Source organism: Metarhizium brunneum, chromosome 3, assembly GCF_013426205.1.
Source record: "Metarhizium brunneum chromosome 3, complete sequence".
Classification (NCBI taxonomy): domain Eukaryota; kingdom Fungi; phylum Ascomycota; class Sordariomycetes; order Hypocreales; family Clavicipitaceae; genus Metarhizium; species Metarhizium brunneum.
This window is the reverse complement of record NC_089424.1, coordinates 3,895,947-3,914,773: the sequence shown is the minus strand read 5'-3', so window position 1 is coordinate 3,914,773 and position 18,827 is coordinate 3,895,947. Positions and strand designations below refer to the sequence as shown.

The following is an 18,827-nucleotide window of genomic DNA, read 5'->3' as shown; positions in this document are numbered from 1 at the left end:
GGAGTTGGCCGCACGTGAGGCGTAGGAAGCGGATGCAAGACAAGAGTCAAGACGCCCCACTACTACATGCTCAGGTGAAGAATGGCAACCCTAACCCTACACCTTCTCCATGCACGGAGTCCACGCTCACAGCAACCACATCTTCAACTTGACACTCCATCACCGCCGAAGCTTTGGCTTTTGCTTTAATCCCCGCGACCATACCCGCGCTCCTTGTACCTCACTGCCGCACGACTATACTGATCTACCGCCTTGTGAACCGCCTGGTCTACAGCTTTGGGCGTCATTTCAACCAGTAATCAGCATACATTCCGTCTCCATCTGTCGATATGATTGGCTTTTAGCCTCTTCTAATAACTGTCTGTCGTTACTGAAAGACAATGTGTCGTCGGCTGGTATGGGATCGAGAAACGACGTCGCGACATGGAGCTTTGGGCATGTCAACAGGTAAAAAAAATCCAGGGCATACGACAACCAAGAGGTATACAAGGTTTGATTATTGCAGGCACTAGTGGAGGTGGCATTCCGTTTGCTTGGTCTAGTTAAATTGTGATAGGGCACAGTTTAGTTGTAACGAGGTATGGAAAGGCAAGACTGGTGACAGTTCCAACCCGACTCTATGCTGGGCTAGCCAGAACCAACGCCAGCCTCAAGCTCCTACCTCGATTTGAACAAGGCCTACTCCGGATATGGACAGGTTTTGCAAACTTGGTGGTAGGCATTTCAAAAAAAAAAAAAAACTCGGCTGGAGTTGACTATGGTAGTCCCTGTAGTTGCCTGTGATGGCTGGGAATCCATTTCCGTAGAAGGGATGATTCCGCCTCTTCTGCAGGACCTCCCTACCCTATGGTTTGGCGGCAAATAAGCACAATGGGAGACAAGAAAATTTGCTGGCGCTCTGCATTGGGGTCAAGCGCAAAGGCAAGCGTGATACTCGGTACTAGTTGCGAACCTTTGGGGAGTTGCATTCCATGGCGGCTACAGATCTTCTCTCCTCTGAGACTCAACTGCTCGTGTACACACCATTGTGGGCAAGCAAATGACCGGCGCCATATTGTAAGCTCGTGTAATGTGCCCGTCTTGATCCTTGCTTATTAGCGCTTGGCACTTTTCGAGCTTTCAGCTTGTCTTGGGATGCTGGTGTCCCCGACTTGCTACCGCCCCCATACGGAACCGCTATTCAATGAGAGTATTGCGCATGTATGAGGTATAGCATCGTATGTACTCCGTACATGGAGATTTCCTCACCGTGTGCAATGCCACCACGGAGCATTTGCTACGGGGAATTGTCCACACCAAAACACATGTAAATATGTACAATACAATTGTCCCTCTGTGCGCAACCCTAACCCGACCCACTTTCCACAAGGGCAAAACAAAGTACCACGCCGCAATAAACAAGTCAATGCAACCGTGAATTCCTGATTTAGTTTGCATTGTCACTTCATTTCGAGCCCAAGAACAAGTCAAGACGCGCCGTTTTGCTCCGTGGCTCATGGCTGAAACTGGTGGTACCGGGCGCTGACCGAGGCGTTCTATTGTTGGCAGGAGATTAGATTTAGTGTTGACTAATGCAGTGGAGATTGGCATTCCACGTTGGGCGGAGCAAAGGGAGCGAGCGACGTTTGAATTCCTTTTGCGCTGCTGAAACGGAGCACGGCGACGGCGCCATCCGACTGGCCCGAGGGCTCTGCCATGACACAGCATCACACAGCATCACACGGGAAGCATGCATCATCTGCCATGTCTGGCTCGGACGCTCCCATCAGCGGCAGAAACGTGTCGTGAAACAAACAGCCTTGGGATGAAGCCGTCCGTATTCTGAAATTGCTGCGTCGCGCCGGCCACTCGTATCTCGTCAAGAGTCGAGGACCTCGAGTGGATGCATCTCGCGAGCACCATCTCCACCACACCACTCCATTCGACGTCATATATCAGAATCCGTAGCTGACAATCTGCCGAGTAGTGCCAGTGCTAGGCTGTACCGAGCAGCCGTGGTCGCATCCCCCATCTCGATCGGCAAACTGGCAGCGTGTTTTGGCCAAACCGTTGCCCGCAACCGGTCATGACGTCCAACAGGCGGCTACCACTACTCGATGTTCGTCTCGATGTTCGTCTCGATGCCCGTCTCGCTGCCCGTCTCGCTGCCCGTCTCGCTGCCCGTCTCGCTGCCCGTCTCGCTGCAATGTCGACCGAGAGGAGTGAAATCCGCACTGCGTCCACCGATAACCCGCAAACCGCCCTGCTATGCTGCGAATAAAAACTCTAAATGGCGACTAGATCAATTTCCGGATACGAGCTTGGGAGTACTATGTACATACTTGGCCGAGTCGACACCCCTTTTTACCACATATCCACCCGCTTGTGCCCAAAGGACTAGACCGTTGTGCTACCAGGAACCCACATCAAGGCTCAGGAACTCAGGAACTGCCTTGAAGCACGCGGTGCCTATTGGGCTGAGCAATGGCCTGATGGCTTGGCGAGCACACGGTCAGCAACCACACTGGGGGCGGAACCCCTGCCGTGCTGCTCGATAGGGCGAAATTCCGTTTTTCCCGGCGCTGGCTTCCCTCGGTATAGTGGGACCAGTATCGTGAGGCCCTCCAGGATGCTGGTAGTATGCACGTACTAGGCCATGCAGGTACGCCGTGGTACGCCCAGGAACTCGGCCTCGCCACTCGTGCCATGGCGGTTGTTGTTGTCACCTCGAGTCTGGTGCTAGTACTACTCCTTACGTTCGTGCTGTGTTTTTTCTTTCCAATTCTGGGTCTGTTCCCCGCCTAAGGGGGCAAAACACGGGCGTGAAGGGTGGTATAAAGATGCCCCTTTGGCCGCCCTCCCCGACGATCCGCAAGCAAGACTCTTTGGCAAACACACTCGAGCCTTATTCCCTTCGCTAGGTTGCAACCACTGTCCTTCTTTTTCACGTACATAAAAACTACAAAAACCACTCTCACAATGAGCTCCCTTCGCATGGTTGTGCTCGGCTCTGCCGTGGCCTCTGCTTCCGCCATCGCTGGCGTCCACAACAACTCCACGGCCACCGGCCACATCGTCTACACCACCGAGGTCGTCACGGCCCTGACCACCTACTGCCCTGCCCCCACGACCCTCACCCACGGCGACAAGACCTACACCATCACCTCGGCCACCACCCTGACCATCACCGACTGCCCCTGCACCATCAGCAAGCCCGTCCAGCCCACCGCCGTCCCTACTCCCGCCCCGGGCTGCAACGACAAGTGCCAGGCCACCTACGACCAGTGCCGCGGCAAGCCTGGTGCCAACCTGTCCACCTGCGTCTCCGACTTTGAGGGCTGCAAGGCCTCTTGCACCGGTGCCACCACGGCCGCTCCCTCCAAGCCCGTCTCGCCTACCGTTGTCCCTGCTCCCGCCCCGGGCTGCAACGACAAGTGCCAGGCCACCTACGACCAGTGCCGCGGCAAGTCTGGTGCCAACCTGTCCACCTGCGTCTCCGACTTTGAGGGCTGCAAGGCCTCTTGCACCGGTGCCACCACGGCCGCTCCCTCCAAGCCCGTCTCGCCTACCGTTGTCCCTGCTCCCGCCCCGGGCTGCAACGACAAGTGCCAGGCCACCTACGACCAGTGCCGCGGCCAGTCTGGTGCCAACCTGTCCACCTGCGTCTCCAATTTTGAGGGCTGCAAGGCCTCTTGCACCGGTGCCTCTGCCCCTGCTCCTCCCCCTGCCCCTGCTCCCACTGCCGCCAAGCCCTCTGGTAACTCTACCACTCCCGTCACCGCCGGTGCTGGTGCCCTGGCCCCGGCCAAGGTTCTCCTTGCCCTGGGTGCTATTGCCTTGCTGTAAGCGGGTCATTTAAAAGAGATTTTTGGGCATGTTGGGGTTTGGGAATTGTATTCGAATGACAATAATTATATAATATCCTAATATATGATATCGACTCGGCATGCTACCCACTTGTTTACACTTGGATTGTGAAGTTGTTGTCAGTTGTGTTTGTAACATGTGTCTCGTATTGGTTCATAGATAAATAATTGCTCGAGTGTTTGGGTTTCATAACCTCATTGTAACATTGTATACACGCTGGCATTTTACAGCTGGATGAAGCTTTGGCCTTGAAGTCGTGATCCTAGTTGCCAACGGGGTTCATGTGGAACGGATCAGGACTCGTGTAAGTGCGGTACTAGGCGCGAGCCGTGGGAGTATTCCGTTGACACGGGGCGGGAACAAATTGTTCCTTGTTTGAACAAGAGAGACACTGAATGACTAGACTCTCACCAAAAGGCATTGGCACGCAAAGCAGCAAAAAGTGCAATGCGAGCAAGAAATAAAAAAAAAAGAAAAGAAGAAGGGAAACCAAAGGTGAAAAAATGAATGCGGCCATCGGGAGTCGAACCCGAATCGGCTGAATGGAAATCAGCCATGCTAACCGTTACACCATGGCCGCTGATGGATGTCAAATTACGCGCTAATTGAATACTTGAACTGTGAAAATTTAAACGTTTGACACCCTGGGCTTCAAATCCTCCCTTTGCACCGTACTACTCTTGCACGATGCCAAGTGTAAGCCAGTTGGATATGGAGTAGCCGGAAATTGGCCGCCGAGCAAACAGTACGAAAATGCCTCGTCGCCCTCTGCTTGCAGAGGCTTTTATCCCCACTTGGTATCAGTGGCATCTATGCCATGCTTACACGTAGTGAAAATTCGATGGAGTCAATACGTTGCACAGTTCATTAGCCCCAGCCATGTGGTGAGATTCACAATGTTGTGCCACTGGCATATGGGAACTATGAAAAACTTCCAACCTCCATGATCAAAAACCATGTTTCCAAGTTCCTCCCGGGACGAGTCGTGCTGCACCGCCGTGAAGTGGCACCTGGGGTGTTGCCATACGCGGCCCGGTCCTTGCCTCATCTTGCTATACGATTCTTTCTCGACCTCGGCCATCACCCGTTTATTACCATGCCCGATTTGGCCGGTGCAGACGTAGCGTTTGAATTTTCTGGTGGAAAGACCTTGGACGGAAATACTTGAGCAAGAGCACAGAGCACGAAGTAATAATGACATTGGATAAGGGGTAGCCAACGACGCGAAATATAAACAGGGCCTGTGCAATTCGCATTGAGAAACATGTCGTCAATCCCCTCCAGGGTGCGATCCTTGGTCTCCGGAAGCTCAAAGTAGAGCCAGATAGTGCTTGCAATGGTTGCCCCGTAGGCAAACAGATACACACGCGCGCACGCTGCGAGAATGTTGGCGCCCGCGATGCTGTTGGGCTTGACGGCGCCGACAATGGCGAACAGGAGCATACACAGCCCGCATGAGATGCTGCCCGTGAAGAGAGGAGGAGCTGGCGCCGTCCGATCATGCCTTGATACATCATGCTAAGAAGACGACAAAAAGGGGCCCACGTGTTAGTTGCGATTTCCGAAAACACGCGGGGCGCCCTCCCTCTGCAATTACTGACATGACATATCTGTCAACGAGAGCCCGTACAGGATTGTTTGGCCACCGGCTGAGATGACCCAGGCGCCCGTGACTGGGTCTAGGTCGCCAAGGTCTTCCTGGAACTTGTTGTTGTTGTTGATGATGATGATGATGCCGGATATCGTGGCCATGTCGACGCCGAAAAGGATGGCTCCCCGAGAGACGATCAGGCAGTAGTCAAATTCTGTCCAATTGCTGCACAGACAAGAAGTAAACCTGAATTCTGGGGTAGTGCTGCATTATTCGGAGACTGACACCAAAACGGCGTGTTTTGAGCCTCTGCAAGTGCAGCAACGGGACGGCTAGCCACAACTCCGAACCAAACTAACAACAGTCGAGCCTTGAGATGTTTTCTTCATAATGGATCCTAAAACATGCTTAGAAAAGAGCAATGGGAATGTATTTCAGATGTGAAGTAGGCAATGACGGGCGGGCATATGCCGAAATTGACGAGTACCTAGAGTACGCCAACACGAATCCGAGTTCCGTTGCGCTGTGCACACGCTGTTCATGTTCTCGTAGCTATGCACCGATTTGTCCTTTTGTGCTAGTTTATATGCCCTGTAGAAGCAGAAGCTGTTGCCCAGGGAGTGGTAGGCAAGGCCTCGTCGCGATCGCGGGCTTCCCGACGCAGTTCCCTGGACGTGAAGAAGCCCAGCATCTCTTGCGCAGCTGCGGCTGCGACCCTCCGAAGGACCTGTTGTCATCTTTCGTCAGTGACTTGGGCCTAGCTGGAACTTTAACGTGTCTCACACCGTCGAGGAACATGAACTTGAACCCTACCTCAAAATTCCACAGCACATTCAACGTCATGCAAGACGAGACGCTGCACAGTGGCGTGTTCCCAACCCTTTTTCACACACCAGAGGTCCAAAGAAATCATGTCCGGTATTGCCGACAAACCTCATGTTGGACTTCTCAGCACATATTGAGCATGTGTACGGTCGCACGCCTTTTGATGCACCCATATTCGACCATGGGTTGGCCCACGTGCAAGCGAAACTCCGGAAAGACAGTGAACAAGATACTCGTCTATCCAGGATCATTTGACCCTCCACATCGCGGCCGTTTAGAACTGCTGACCCATGTCTTTCATCATCGTGATGATATTATTGCCGTAATCGTTATACCGCTGGATGACGATGACATTCGAACAAAATGCCGAGCCACTGGAGACAAACTTCTGTTTACGAAGCAAGAGAGAGTCAAGATTTGGAGAGGCCACGGACCAAGCGACTGGTTATGGGTGTTTGACCGGAGTGCCACAGATTGGTCTCCCTTTCGACGCAATCTGATCAAGGCTACTGCTGAGGACGGATTCCGCTTGGATTTTGTCCTACTAGCTGGGCCAGATCAAATTAACCCCAAATTCGATGTCCGATAGGGTGCATGGGGCGGCTGAATGGAGTTCGTCGTCAGCGACATCAGCCGGCCTGGTTTCGTAAGCCCAAGTGGTAATTTGAGAAAATGCAGGACTGTGGGACATGGAGGGTATGCTCAGTAGATAGAAAACTTGAACAAGAAAAGACCAGAAAACAGGTTTCTCAAATGATGAGCTTGCTAATCATCAATCCGAAGTTGCTGGACGAGACGTTGAGGAAGGGTAAGTCGGCTCGGAAGTTTCGCGGCCCCTGAGGCTTATGCTATTCAGATCCCTCGTTCCCCGAGCACCAATACGAACAGCTTTTAAAGTATCAATACCATCACCGAGCTCCTAGCATGATGTGTCGCTCTCTCAAATATCCGAACGGTTTGGTTCAGTATATTTCCGCTGGGAGGTGCGCCGGCAGCAGAACAAAGACGAGTTCGACATATATACGTCGCATTCTTCGAAAGAATCCCATTACAGGTCTTGGAGAGGAATTGCAGCATCTAGTGCTTGACTATAGCATCATGGTGAGGATTCACATGTCCCACAGTCCCGAGCCTGCCTAGCACTGACTATCCAAAGAAAGAGATCATGCCAAGTTCGCAACGGCGCACATCTTGAATTGTTCAGAGTAATTTGCTATAATATGGGAATCAGGGGCCGCCAACTTGAAAGAAACAGGTACATTCATGATTAGTGACCACCGCATTGTATTCTCCGGAGGAACTTCAACTCGGCTCGCAACTGGTCGCCGTTGAGCGGACTCACGACCACGGCGCTCCAAGAGGCTGCCGAAAATGCGCAACATTCGTGTCGCTGATGGACTGGAGTTTTGCCTGGGGGGATCATACGAGGAGCGAGAGTTCCAGGGCCTTGTCCACCGGGCGCGCATCTTGCTCGTGGCGTAAACCATTGCCGCAGACCACGTCGGCGACTTTGTGCCGCTCGATGCCGACTGGCGGCAGCAGTGCGGGGCCGGAGCCGGAGCTGGAGCGAGAAAGGATCAATTTGCCGCCGAGATTGCGGAGCGTCGGCGGCGGGCGTGGGCCAATGCTGATCCCGTCCAGCCCCGCCGCATGGCCTGTCTTGGCGCACAGCTGCTCGCCATCTCCCGGTCCTATCCCTACAACATTCCGCGTGAGCCGTACGATGCCTTTCGCGCCGGTCTTCTCCTGTGGACCATGGCACCTCTCATACGGTCATCGACAGATGAGTTTAGAGACAGTGACTTTTTAAGATTTGCATGTCGGTTAGCCGGAAATAACATTTCAAGCATCATATGATGACCTCTTCTGGATTGCTGTTTACACGGATTCGTACGTACGGCACAGATGGTACTGTATAATTTGGAGATATCTAGGCTTGCCCACAATACACGTCCAATTCCTAATAAACGAGCATGAATTGGCAGTCCTAGCTTTCGTATGCGAATTTCTTCCATCATTCCCAATCCTCTTCTTCCACGAAGCATGCAGAACGGAAAAATCCCTTCGGAACATATCGTTCAGGCACTCCGACGCTCTTGGTGCCGTAGCAGCCAACGGAACTTGGATGGTGCCGAAAGCACACATGTCGTTGTTGCGACTGGCGAACCACAAAAGTGGCCTTGCTCCGCCTCAGAAGAGCGTTCCCATTCTTCCTGATCAACAACTGCAGTGAAACCACTCCAGCGGCGGCGAGCGGCAAGAGGTAAGAGGGAATTCACACGATGCTCCATGCGGAACTTGGCGTGTGTTTTAGTATAAGATCGTATTAGTAGCTATTCCGCCACGTTGCAAATTATATCACGGGCCTCTTTTAGGAAAAGAAACTTGCTTTCGAAAAGACATGCAGTCGCTGGAATGTGCTGAATGGGACGAAAGACGCAGTCACCCCCTTTTTAGGAATCTACAACTACTCATGCTCATTCGTCTACACATGTTCAATAGCCATTTGATGGATCACCTCAAATAGTCTCAATTCTGAAGTTGACCTGTTGAAGCTTCATTTCGTATCATGACGTCAATAGTGTATGTGGCTGTCGTCAATGGATGGGCTACAAGTGGGGTCATGAGTGGCCAGCGCGAAGCCCGTACACATTTATAATACGCTGATCTGGTAACTCGAACATCAATTGTGCATGGCAAAGGGAGGGATGGAGGAACTTGTGGTTAATAGAGATTAGCGGCTATAAAAAGAAGCGTGTGCGAACCCTCATGCCCATCACCAGCTACTCCCAACGGCACTTACAAAAGTCTTGAATATTGCATCCACAAAGACATTTTGGTTGGAGATACCCCGCGTCTAGGCTTTACACGCCAGACCTTCCGCTACACAACTGTGGAAGCCTCTCCTGTTTGCAATCGCCCATCTACCAAGAGCAGCCCGGCTGATATTACGAAAAACTGCAATAATACCGTCATAATGGCCAAAAAGAGTTCTCGTTATTCTCACCAGCGCTGACAAAATTGTCAAGCTGGACAAGCCCACGGGCTGATACCTTGTGCGTGAAATCCTCCAGGCTGAGCTACGTCCTAGCGCCGAGATATTTCCTGTCAGAGCTCCACGAGACAAATAATCATTCCCACAAATACATGGACTAGTTTCACCTATCGGGGTGGAGATCGATTCGCTAACCAACTCTGGCAGTCAGAATTGGCTCATCCACATGATGTTTTGGCTCCCAAGGCAGAGATCATCGTAGCCTCTCCAAAGGGTGGTATTGCTCCCCTCGATCCTAGCTCGATTGACATGTTCAAAAGCGACGAGTCATCTGTCAACTTCCTCAACAACCACAAGTCGGTCTGGGAGAAAACAACCCCCTTTAAGGAGTTTATTGGTCGTTCCGACGAATTCTCTTTTACCCGGGGGGGGGGGCACGGCCCCATGTATGACCTTGTCACGGATCAAGACTCCATCAAGTTGATCGAGGAGTTCTATAACGCGGGCAAGCTCGCGACGAGTCATCTGTCAACTTCCTCAACAACCACAAGTCGGTCTGGGAGAAAATAACCCCCTTTAAGGAGTTTATTGGTCGTTCCGACGAATTCTCTTTTACCCGGGGGGGGGGGCACGGCCCCATGTATGACCTTGTCACGGATCAAGACTCCATCAAGTTGATCGAGGAGTTCTATAACGCGGGCAAGCTCGTTGCCGCTGTCTGCCATGGGCCCATTGTCTTCCGAGATGCCAAAGGTAAGAGCGGCGAGCCGCTTCTCAAGGGCAAGAATGTGACTGGTTTTACCAATGTCGAGGAGGACCAGGTCTAGCTCAGCGCTGCTATGCCTTTCTTGCTTGAGGACGAGCTGAAAAAGGTAGGCGCCAATTTCCACGCTGCGGATCAACCTTGGGGGGAGAAGGTTGTCGTTGATGGCTTGTTTATTTCTGGTCAGAATCCTGCTTCGGCCAGGGGAGTCGGCGAGGCCATTGCAAAAGCTATCGGGGTTTGAGGCTGGAAAATGGTAGACAACTAGGAAATATCATTGTCGGTCATTAGGCCGTCTTGCGAAGGTTGTGGTTGATTTGCCGGGGGCCTGTGTGGCACCAAGACACTGGCTTGGACATGGCAGGATGTTGGGTTCGTGGGCTTGCGTAGCACGTTCGTTGTTGGTTGCATCTTGATTGACATTGACTGGTTGACTAGGCCACGCAAGGGTCAGTCAATCTGCGCACGGATGACAATCTGTTCAACAACCGATCGATGTGGCAACCCAATGTAACGGTTTGTATGAACGTGGGGAATATGGCCGAGTGAAACCCCAGTGCCCTGTGGCTGTGGCGTTACGAGCTTGAAAATAGCCTGAAAGACGCAAAACTCCAGGGTGACAGGGGGGATGCGTTGCGACGAAACAGCCGGCGGCTTGGACGATGCTGATATGTACATGTAGCCTTATCTGATTGAATAGTCACTGCTGGTGTTTGTTTGACTCTGTGCGAAAATAAAAATAACCGACATTTGAAGATTGAGGTGCAGAGCTCCTTCCCAGATTGTTGGCTCTCTCTATCCCACGTGATATCGCGCACCCATCAAGCATGTCGGAACGCGGAACCCACAAAATGGCTGACCACTGGAAATCTTCCATCATCAATTAACGTGCCCAACTTAATGCCAGGATTTTGTGTTCAGCTTGGCAACTCTGCACATGCGACTCTGGGAGCGGGAGAGTGGGCTTGGCATGCTGCTGGATGCATGGGGCCTTGCTCGCGCCATCCGAACTTTGAACGCCATGGCACCTCCGCCGAGCAAATCACTATCAAGGCGTCTGGAGACCGGCATTTGCATCACCCAGAGGCGGCTGTCTTTTTCTCTTGATCCCTCCCCTCGTCATACCGTACATGCATGACGGACTGTATGCTATAGGTCGGCCTTTATCCCAATTATGCCCTCCCTTCGAACTGGCAGAGCCTCCAAAGCCTGTGATTCGTGCCGCAAGAACAAGACGAGATGCTATGCGTCCGGCAAGATCAAGGGCACTTGTTTGCGCTGTGAAACTCTGTCGCTCGAATGCTCCCTGAAGGAGGACTTGGCCGGGAATGCGCTGCTCGACCACGTTGAGCAAGCGACCACGGCTGCGGCATCGTCTTCTCATGCTGCAGTGGTGGATGCAAGGTGCGACCACCCCGTGCTTGACTCGTCATCCCGATTCTGACACTCCAGCCATAGACTCGACAGGCTGGAGGCGCTGGCCGACAAACTTGTCAGCCGTCTCGAGTCTATCCTCGACAATGTTGCGTCTGTCACACAGGAACACCACCGTCGCACCCCGCCTCTGAGCGAGAATGGGTCGGGAGTAACCTCACACTACCCCGGTCCTCGCGAGAGACACCCGGCTCCGGTATTTCTCATCCGTGACGCGTGTACCGATGCCGGTGTCCGCTCGCCCGAGCACCATGAAGCCGGCGAGAGTCAAGATGTGATATCGACAGGTCTCGTCCCCCTGCCCACGGCGCACACGCTGCTCAGAATGTACGTTTGCTTGGCCCGGGCATGGCCCACGCAACTGACACCACCTAGATTTCATGTCCACTATGGCCGATGGGTCAAGTTCTCGGAGGACTTATCTAGCGAGGCACTCTTGCCTCAGGTTCGACACTCACCATTGCTGCTCTGTAGCCTGTTTCTGATTGCTGTGCGACACACCACTGACCAGCTGGCGGACCAACTTGCCCCGAGATTGTTCCAAGAGGCGAAACGGCTGCTCAGCGCTTCTTTGCTTACTGTGCCTCAGGGAATCGAGTTTTACCAGTCCATCGTGATTCTAAGTCTTTGGTCAACAACCATCGGCCAGGTGCCGCTGAGCGTCGATAGCTGGATGATAACGGGGTATGCTTTGCAGCAAGCCATGGCCAGCCCTTTCTTCATAGATGCCTTTCAGTGCACCACAGCTGCGCCCGTCACCAAGGCCCATTGCGACGCATGGTGTCTTTGGACCCATCTAACACTGGCGCATCTCCAGTAAGTTTGAACCGTCTGTGCCAGCTGAGGGGGAGCCCAAGACCGCTCATCCGATTTGCAGCTATTGTGTTGGCATGCGGAGACACGCAATAATTTCGCAAGTCGAAATAGATCGCTGCCTGCGATTCCTCGAGGCTGACAACGTAAACAATTATGAAACCAGAATGGTTGCCGAAGTTCAGCTGTATTGGGTGATATATCAGCAATGCTGCGTAGGGAGAGTCGACCTCCTTGGCGTAATTCGTGCACTACAGCTGTGGCAGCATAAATGGATATCTCTATTCGGTAAGAAGGCACACCACTGAAGACGCTATACGCTACAGAAAAGAGAACTCTCGACGCTAAGCACAGGTGTAGATCAACCCCGATCTCAGTTCCTTCAGATGGGATTCCACTTTGCTCATCTGTTCGCCTATTATCAGAGCCTAAGATCGGCACAAACTGGCATGGATATTGCCACTCTGTCCGAAATGATACGATTATCAGAAACCATCATCAAGCTCGCGATCAACACGGCCGATGAGCGAACTCGCCACTTGACCGATCATATCTACCACCTCATCACATTTTCAGCACTCACACTTTGCCAGGTTATTCACAATTACGAGCCACAGCTTACGACAGCAGGCTACGATTTATATGTGCTGGATTCACTAATTTTTACGCTGATCAACTGGTTTGGCTCTATTGGTCTGCGGTGCCATGTTGCCCATATATTAGGGGATATTATTTCAGCACAGTTTCAGAAGCTGCGCCCTGGCTTTCGACCGTCCAGCATCCCGCCGACTTACAACTTGATTGGGAATGAGGCAGTCCTCCCACTCTTCGATGAGCAATCCCCCCACCGCCCCAGCATCGCATTCACATACCCCAATGTTATTGGTTTGGATTTGTTTTCGGTTAATGATGATACCATGCCGTGGCCGCAATGTGTCTAATAAATATTCATTGTTTGAACTTTTGGCATGGCATACGGAAGGTCGATTACGCCGACGAGACATCGCTTATCTTGGACAGCTAAACCATTGCGATCCGGATCATGTGTGCTGACCGACCAAACGGAAAAGAGACATTTCTACCCTAGCTAGCTTAAGCATTTCTCGGGTAACCTATGTGGGCGCATCGTCTCTTAGCAGTATACATGCGGCATGGCGCCTAGCTGATGCCCCGAGCACAGCTGTCACTCTGTCACTCTGTCAAAGTCCCGCGTGGTGGGGCTTACTGAGGTTGTCCCGGGCCGTTTGCCAGCTTCGTGCTGGGTGTTGGTCATTTCGGAGATGGGAGAATGTGTCTAGATGCCTCCGTTTTTCTCCAGCTTGGCCTTCAACCAAGGAATATCCTGCAATGCATATCTATACGCTCGGAACAAGGCATTCGATTCCCCGGGGAAAATCCTGGCCGTCTCCGCATCGGGATACTCTGCGAAATGCGGGTTCAAGTACTCCCAGCAAATATAACCCTCCTTGGTGACTTCAAACAAGCGACCGAATGCGCTTTCGCACAGAAGCGTATTTCCATTCTCTAGTCGCTGCGCACTTCCCATGAAAGGGGTGAAGAAACAGATTGGTGACGAGCGATCTCTATACTCCCATACAATCTTTTTAGTCTTGCGATCAACTTCAATTGCGCGGGAGTATGTGATGGACTCTCCAGGGCGGAAGGCGCCGTTGTCAAATATGAGAATGTTGCCATTGACCAGTTCTGTAGCATTATGCTGCTGAGCAACGACATCTGAGCCAATCTTCCACACAATATTCCCCGTAGCCTTTTCGATGACGATGACGGCCGATACAGAGCGCAAAGAGGCGAGGACGTGTTTGCCATCGCGGAGGGGCAACACAGAGTTGACGAGCGGGTAGTGCTCGCGTGTATAATGCGGCTGCAGAGGAAACTCGTCTCGGGGAAGACGCTCCGACACTTTCCACTGCCAGACCAGGTTGTTTTGTGCATCAACTTCATTAATAATATCCGCGTAAGTGATGCCGTCGATCTCTGAACCGGGCACACCGCCAATGACCTGGGCAGATTGCTCAGGCGAGAGCGGCTCCAGACTGGCGTATAAGAGCCTGCCGTCCCCGAAATGATATTGGTCATGATGAGCGAACGGGTCGACAAACTGACGGACGACGTTGCCGTCGGGATCAAGTTCAGTCATGATTCCACCCCCATACTTGTTAAAGAAAGGAAATGGGAAAGGCCCCCCATCGTTGGTCTTCTTTTTAGGAGACGGTCGAAGAGTATTGACGGCCAGGTTACCGTTGGGCAAGATTCTAGCATGTCGGCCAATTCGACTGGGTAGCCTCCATCTATGAACTTCCTTACCGTCCATGTCAATCAGACGAGCTACGTCGCTCGTCAGAGGACAGAATAGCGTGTAGCCACCAAACGTCTTTTGCTTATCAACGCCAATGAGGCCGACTCCTCTTCGCTTGAGAGTATTTTGCTCCATGGGGAAAACGGAATGCAATTAGACGTTGCAGTTATAAATATGGAAACGGTTGTGATTTCTAATACGGGCAATGCAGATGCTTAAATAAAAAAAGGTCTGTTTGTTGCTGGCAGCGGCTCAATGTCACTAATTACTGGCGCAAGAATGCACACCAAATGTTTTCGTTATCAGATACAAAACGGCTTGAAAATAGAGTGACTGAAGGTCTTACCTGGAATTATATTAACGTTTAGCATGTGCGAAAAATAAAGCTTCGTCATATCACACTGGCCTCTTTCGCACCTACCCACGGCATGCCGGCGGGCCATCCATCGGCATACCGCCGGGAAACCTCGACCACTCCAACTCCACCACCTAGTTTGACAGTTGCGATCGGTGAGATCTCCCCAGACAACAGGGGTCTACATACATTCAAGCAACGAATTGTTATCAGCACGCCATTGTGGAAGGTGATGATATCTTTGATATATTGACGCAATCTGCGGAAAGCTATCAGGCGAGGCGATAGAGATGTCGTCGGATGACGCCGATCACAGAGTTATATATTCACCTGGTGATTCACGACGAGGGACAAGAGTCAGGATTTGAAACCGGCGAGTAGGAAGCACAAGGACCTCGCAGCATGCACCTGGACTCCCATGACACACGCAGAAGAAAGATACTCATATTATGACCCGTCAAGTGGACAGAGCGTGCGACGAGGCTGAACCCGCATATGCCGTGTCGGCTTCCCCTTGCACTCCCGCAACACTTTGCAAGCCCGACAATGAAGATGAAGACCACCAGCAGATATACAATGTGCCTGGCTACGATGCCACTCTTCGCGCCACGACGGGGGAAACTCGGCGTGCCCTCCTTAAAGTCGATTTTCTCATCCTGCCTTTCATCATGCTCTGCTTCTGCTTTCTCCAATTCGACCGCACAAACATTGGCAACGCCCTCACCGACACGCTTGCCAAGGACATGCAGATCGACAACTCGGACATCAACCTGGCCCAAACGCTCTTCACGGTGGGCTTTATCATTACCGAGCTGCCCTTCAACTTGATCAGTCGGTACATGGGGCCCGAGCGTTTCCTCCCCATCACCATGTTTCTCTGGGGGACCGTGACGTGGGCACAGATATTTGTGAAGAATGGCGCCGGGCTGAGTGCGGTGCGGTTCTTCATTGGAGCCCTGGAGGGGGGTTATATCCCTGGATTTGCGCTGTACATTTCCAAGTTTTACACAAACGATGAGCTGGCCTCGAGGTACGCCCTGTTTTGGGCATCGAACGCGATTGCCGGCGCATTGGGGGGACCCCTGAGTATCGGGTTGTTGTCGTTGAGCGGGCGTGGTGGTTTGAAGGGTTGGCAGTGGCTGTTTCTTGTCGGTACGGCCAACTCCTTGTTGTATTTGACGCTCCTGTTGACACCCTCTTCTCGCTTTGTCTCGTGAAAACCACTTGCTAACGACGGCCGAAAGAGGGCATTCTTACCTGTGCGCTAGGGGTACTTGCGTACGCCTATCTCCCCCACAGCGCTGCGCAACCAAAGAGCTTCTTTGGGGCGTCGTTCAACATGTTTACCGAGCGGGAAGCTTCCATCCTGGTGACGCGCGTGATGCGGAATGATGCGACCAAGGCCCTTGCCTGGGGCAAACCCGTCCAGCCGTCTCACGTGTGGCAGACCTTTATGGACTGGCGACTGTATGGCCATCTTGTTGCGGCGCTGCTGTCCATGGTCATGATTGCCCCCATGAATACATATGCGCCGTCCATCATCAAGGCCCTCGGCTTCACGCGGCTGCAGGCAAACGGCCTCAACTCGGTGGGAAGTGTGTGCTCGCTTGTGCTGTCTGTTGGTCTCGCATTCAGCAGCGACAAGACAAGGGAGCGCGGCGTCCACGTCGCTGTCGGGTATCTGGTGGGCGCCGGAGGCCTTCTCTGGCTTGCGCTGGCGCCGGATGATGTGCGCAAATGGACCCTTTACGGTATGCCTCTGCACGCTTGCGCAACATGTTGTCGAGACTGACGCCCTGCAGGAGGCGTGGTATGGACACAGATGGGCATGGGCTCGGCACAGGCCATCAACGCCGCGTGGCTGACGACTAAGATGGAAGATCACAAGCGTCCTATTGCGCTGGCGGCATATGTCATGAGTATCCAGCTAGCCAACTTTCCAGGCAACCAGCTCTTTAGGACTCAAGGTATGCAATGATTGCGTTTACCATAGCTGGGGAAAGGAGGCTGACTTTTGCCTTGTACGTAGACGCCCCGCGGTATAAACGCGGCCTTATTATTGCTGCGTCGTGCGCAATAGCCGCCACTGCCGTGATTCTACTATGGAAGATGCTGTATAGACTGCTGGACGGCGGTGATGGTGGCGTTGAAAGGGCAGCATTGGAGCAGGACCCGGAGCCGCAGGACTAGCCTGGTCAATGTAGATGAAATAAAGGCGTGTACACGGCGCCGATCATGTGTCGTAGCAAAGCGCATAGAGTTTCAAAGTGGCCGCATAACCGTGCCGTGCCCCCGTCTACCTACACGCTTCAACTTGTCCGCGTCAACTCTCCGGAGCGCCCCGGCTGCAAGCCATGGTTGCTGGACAAGACAAACTCGCTTGAAGAATCAGAAGAATCCAAACAACAACCGAGGATAGCAAGGCCCAGAGTGTGGATTCCGATTCCTCCAGCGCCGCGCGCCCCGGAAACCCCTCGGCCAAACCTATTCCGTCGGTGCTACTCCGTACATGCCGTCCGTCGCCATCCTGCGGCGCGATGCCACTTTGGGCGAATCCCAAGATGAGATGCATCGTGAGCCGACGCGGCTTCCTTTCGGGCTTGTCCGCTGGAGGGATCATTCATTACTAACTTGGTAAACTTTTTTGGTTTCCCTCTTATATCAAATAATAATACAAGATACAAGTATCGTGCGGGCATAACATCTCGTAATGTAGTATTAAGCTGTACTAAGCCAAGAACAATTGAAAGCCTAAAAACTTAAACTATCTGCGTATTGTAACGCGTCAGACACACCAGCGAAATTGGTGCTGTTTCGCGGCCCGCTAGCTAAAGTTATCTCGAGATAGCTTCAGCCAGCGCTATCGTGGAAGCAAACTTACACCCATTGACTTTGTGCCGCTGAAAGCCCAGAATAGCCACACACGGACGGACCATGAATTACAGCCATGCCCTTTGATCAGGGCCCTCTATATATTTGGCCTGATCCTCCTCTTCCCTCGGTCTTGTCCGCTCCCAGACATCACCTGCTTATCGTCGTGTCCGCACAAACTTGAATCGATTCGCACCATCCAAGGCAATACGTGAACACGGCAACGCGGCAACTTCTCTATAAATATCCCACCCCAATCTCTTGATTGATTACTCTACACGAAGCTACACGTTGCCCCCTTCTCAAAAATGAAGCTCTCCCTTCTCTTCGCAAGCACCGTCTCGGGCGCCGCCCTCATCAGCAGCGGCCGCGGCTACGGCACCTACTACTACGACGTTGAGCAGCTGCAGGCGTGCAACTCGGACTTCCACAAGGACAACCAGGGCCCCGTCATGTGCTCCTTCACGGACTTCCTGCCGCTCAACGACGTGCGCTCAAACTACCTCGTGGCCATGAACAACACCCAGCTCCGGGGCCACCTGGACAAGTACTGCGGCAAGCGCGTCGTGGTGACGGTCAACGGCGTCCGGAGCCCGCTGCCGTTCTTCATCGGCGACGGCTGCGAGCGCTGCGGCATCGGACACCCGGACGGGGGGTGGAATTCCGAGGGCGCCCCGGGCCTGGACTTTAGCTACACCGGCCTGAGCGAGTTGGGGCCGCAGGCCTGCGCGGCGGGCCACATCGATCTGAGCTGGGAGATTGTGGACGAGAACCTGTACCATTTTAAGACGGGGTAGACGGGACGGGCGAGGGACTCGGGACTTTGTGCTTGATGTACGTGGGGATGTACACGGCTGCACTGTCTGCGCTAGGATGGATACATTATACATGATGGACTGTACAGGGTTGCGCGGTCTGCGGTATAGATGGGTACATTACACATGATGGACTATACACGGTTTACATGGCGGCGCTGAAAACCCGGGGCTCGGAATTTCCACACACACGGGACGGACG

At 52.9% G+C, this 18,827-nt stretch overlaps 9 protein-coding genes and 1 non-coding gene across 10 annotated transcripts; 6 read left to right on the top strand and 4 right to left on the bottom strand.

Annotated features, from left to right (window-relative positions):
• Positions 1-2,958: 2,958 nt before the first annotated feature.
• G6M90_00g064390 (uncharacterized protein) lies at positions 2,959-3,825 on the top strand (the record flags this gene model as incomplete). Its single annotated transcript, XM_014684618.2, has 1 exon — positions 2,959-3,825. The coding sequence occupies one exon, from the start codon at positions 2,959-2,961 to the stop codon at positions 3,823-3,825; it is 867 nt and encodes a 288-aa protein (XP_014540104.2).
• A 529-nt stretch (positions 3,826-4,354) lies between these two features.
• G6M90_tRNA00000066 lies at positions 4,355-4,426 on the bottom strand. The gene has a single exon. It is a non-coding gene; the product is annotated as a tRNA-Gly (tRNA).
• Positions 4,427-4,926: 500 nt separating this feature from the next.
• On the bottom strand, positions 4,927-5,598 carry G6M90_00g064380 (uncharacterized protein; the record flags this gene model as incomplete). Its single annotated transcript, XM_014684619.2, has 2 exons — positions 4,927-5,350; positions 5,477-5,598. 2 exons carry the CDS (start codon positions 5,596-5,598, stop codon positions 4,927-4,929), a joined length of 546 nt encoding a protein of 181 aa, XP_014540105.2.
• An 845-nt stretch (positions 5,599-6,443) lies between these two features.
• G6M90_00g064370 (uncharacterized protein) lies at positions 6,444-6,851 on the top strand (the record flags this gene model as incomplete). The annotated part of the gene is made up of 1 exon (XM_014684620.1): positions 6,444-6,851. The coding sequence occupies one exon, from the start codon at positions 6,444-6,446 to the stop codon at positions 6,849-6,851; it is 408 nt and encodes a 135-aa protein (XP_014540106.1).
• Positions 6,852-7,681: 830 nt separating this feature from the next.
• G6M90_00g064360 (uncharacterized protein) lies at positions 7,682-8,103 on the bottom strand (the record flags this gene model as incomplete). The annotated part of the gene is made up of 2 exons (XM_066130776.1): positions 7,682-7,959; positions 8,034-8,103. The coding sequence occupies 2 exons, from the start codon at positions 8,101-8,103 to the stop codon at positions 7,682-7,684; spliced, it is 348 nt and encodes a 115-aa protein (XP_065986703.1).
• Positions 8,104-9,895: 1,792 nt separating this feature from the next.
• On the top strand, positions 9,896-10,084 carry GLX3 (Glyoxalase 3; the record flags this gene model as incomplete). The annotated part of the gene is made up of 1 exon (XM_014684621.2): positions 9,896-10,084. The coding sequence occupies one exon, from the start codon at positions 9,896-9,898 to the stop codon at positions 10,082-10,084; it is 189 nt and encodes a 62-aa protein (XP_014540107.2).
• Positions 10,085-11,194: 1,110 nt separating this feature from the next.
• Positions 11,195-13,208, top strand: G6M90_00g064340 (uncharacterized protein; the record flags this gene model as incomplete). Its single annotated transcript, XM_066130775.1, has 5 exons — positions 11,195-11,424; positions 11,479-11,781; positions 11,830-12,270; positions 12,332-12,555; positions 12,628-13,208. The coding sequence occupies 5 exons, from the start codon at positions 11,195-11,197 to the stop codon at positions 13,206-13,208; spliced, it is 1,779 nt and encodes a 592-aa protein (XP_065986687.1).
• Positions 13,209-13,561: 353 nt separating this feature from the next.
• Positions 13,562-14,719, bottom strand: G6M90_00g064330 (uncharacterized protein; the record flags this gene model as incomplete). Its single annotated transcript, XM_014684623.1, has 1 exon — positions 13,562-14,719. The coding sequence occupies one exon, from the start codon at positions 14,717-14,719 to the stop codon at positions 13,562-13,564; it is 1,158 nt and encodes a 385-aa protein (XP_014540109.1).
• A 669-nt stretch (positions 14,720-15,388) lies between these two features.
• G6M90_00g064320 (uncharacterized protein) lies at positions 15,389-17,129 on the top strand (the record flags this gene model as incomplete). The annotated part of the gene is made up of 4 exons (XM_014684624.1): positions 15,389-16,091; positions 16,184-16,690; positions 16,742-16,906; positions 16,969-17,129. 4 exons carry the CDS (start codon positions 15,389-15,391, stop codon positions 17,127-17,129), a joined length of 1,536 nt encoding a protein of 511 aa, XP_014540110.1.
• A 989-nt stretch (positions 17,130-18,118) lies between these two features.
• On the top strand, positions 18,119-18,607 carry G6M90_00g064310 (uncharacterized protein; the record flags this gene model as incomplete). The annotated part of the gene is made up of 1 exon (XM_014684625.1): positions 18,119-18,607. The coding sequence occupies one exon, from the start codon at positions 18,119-18,121 to the stop codon at positions 18,605-18,607; it is 489 nt and encodes a 162-aa protein (XP_014540111.1).
• Positions 18,608-18,827: the final 220 nt, after the last annotated feature.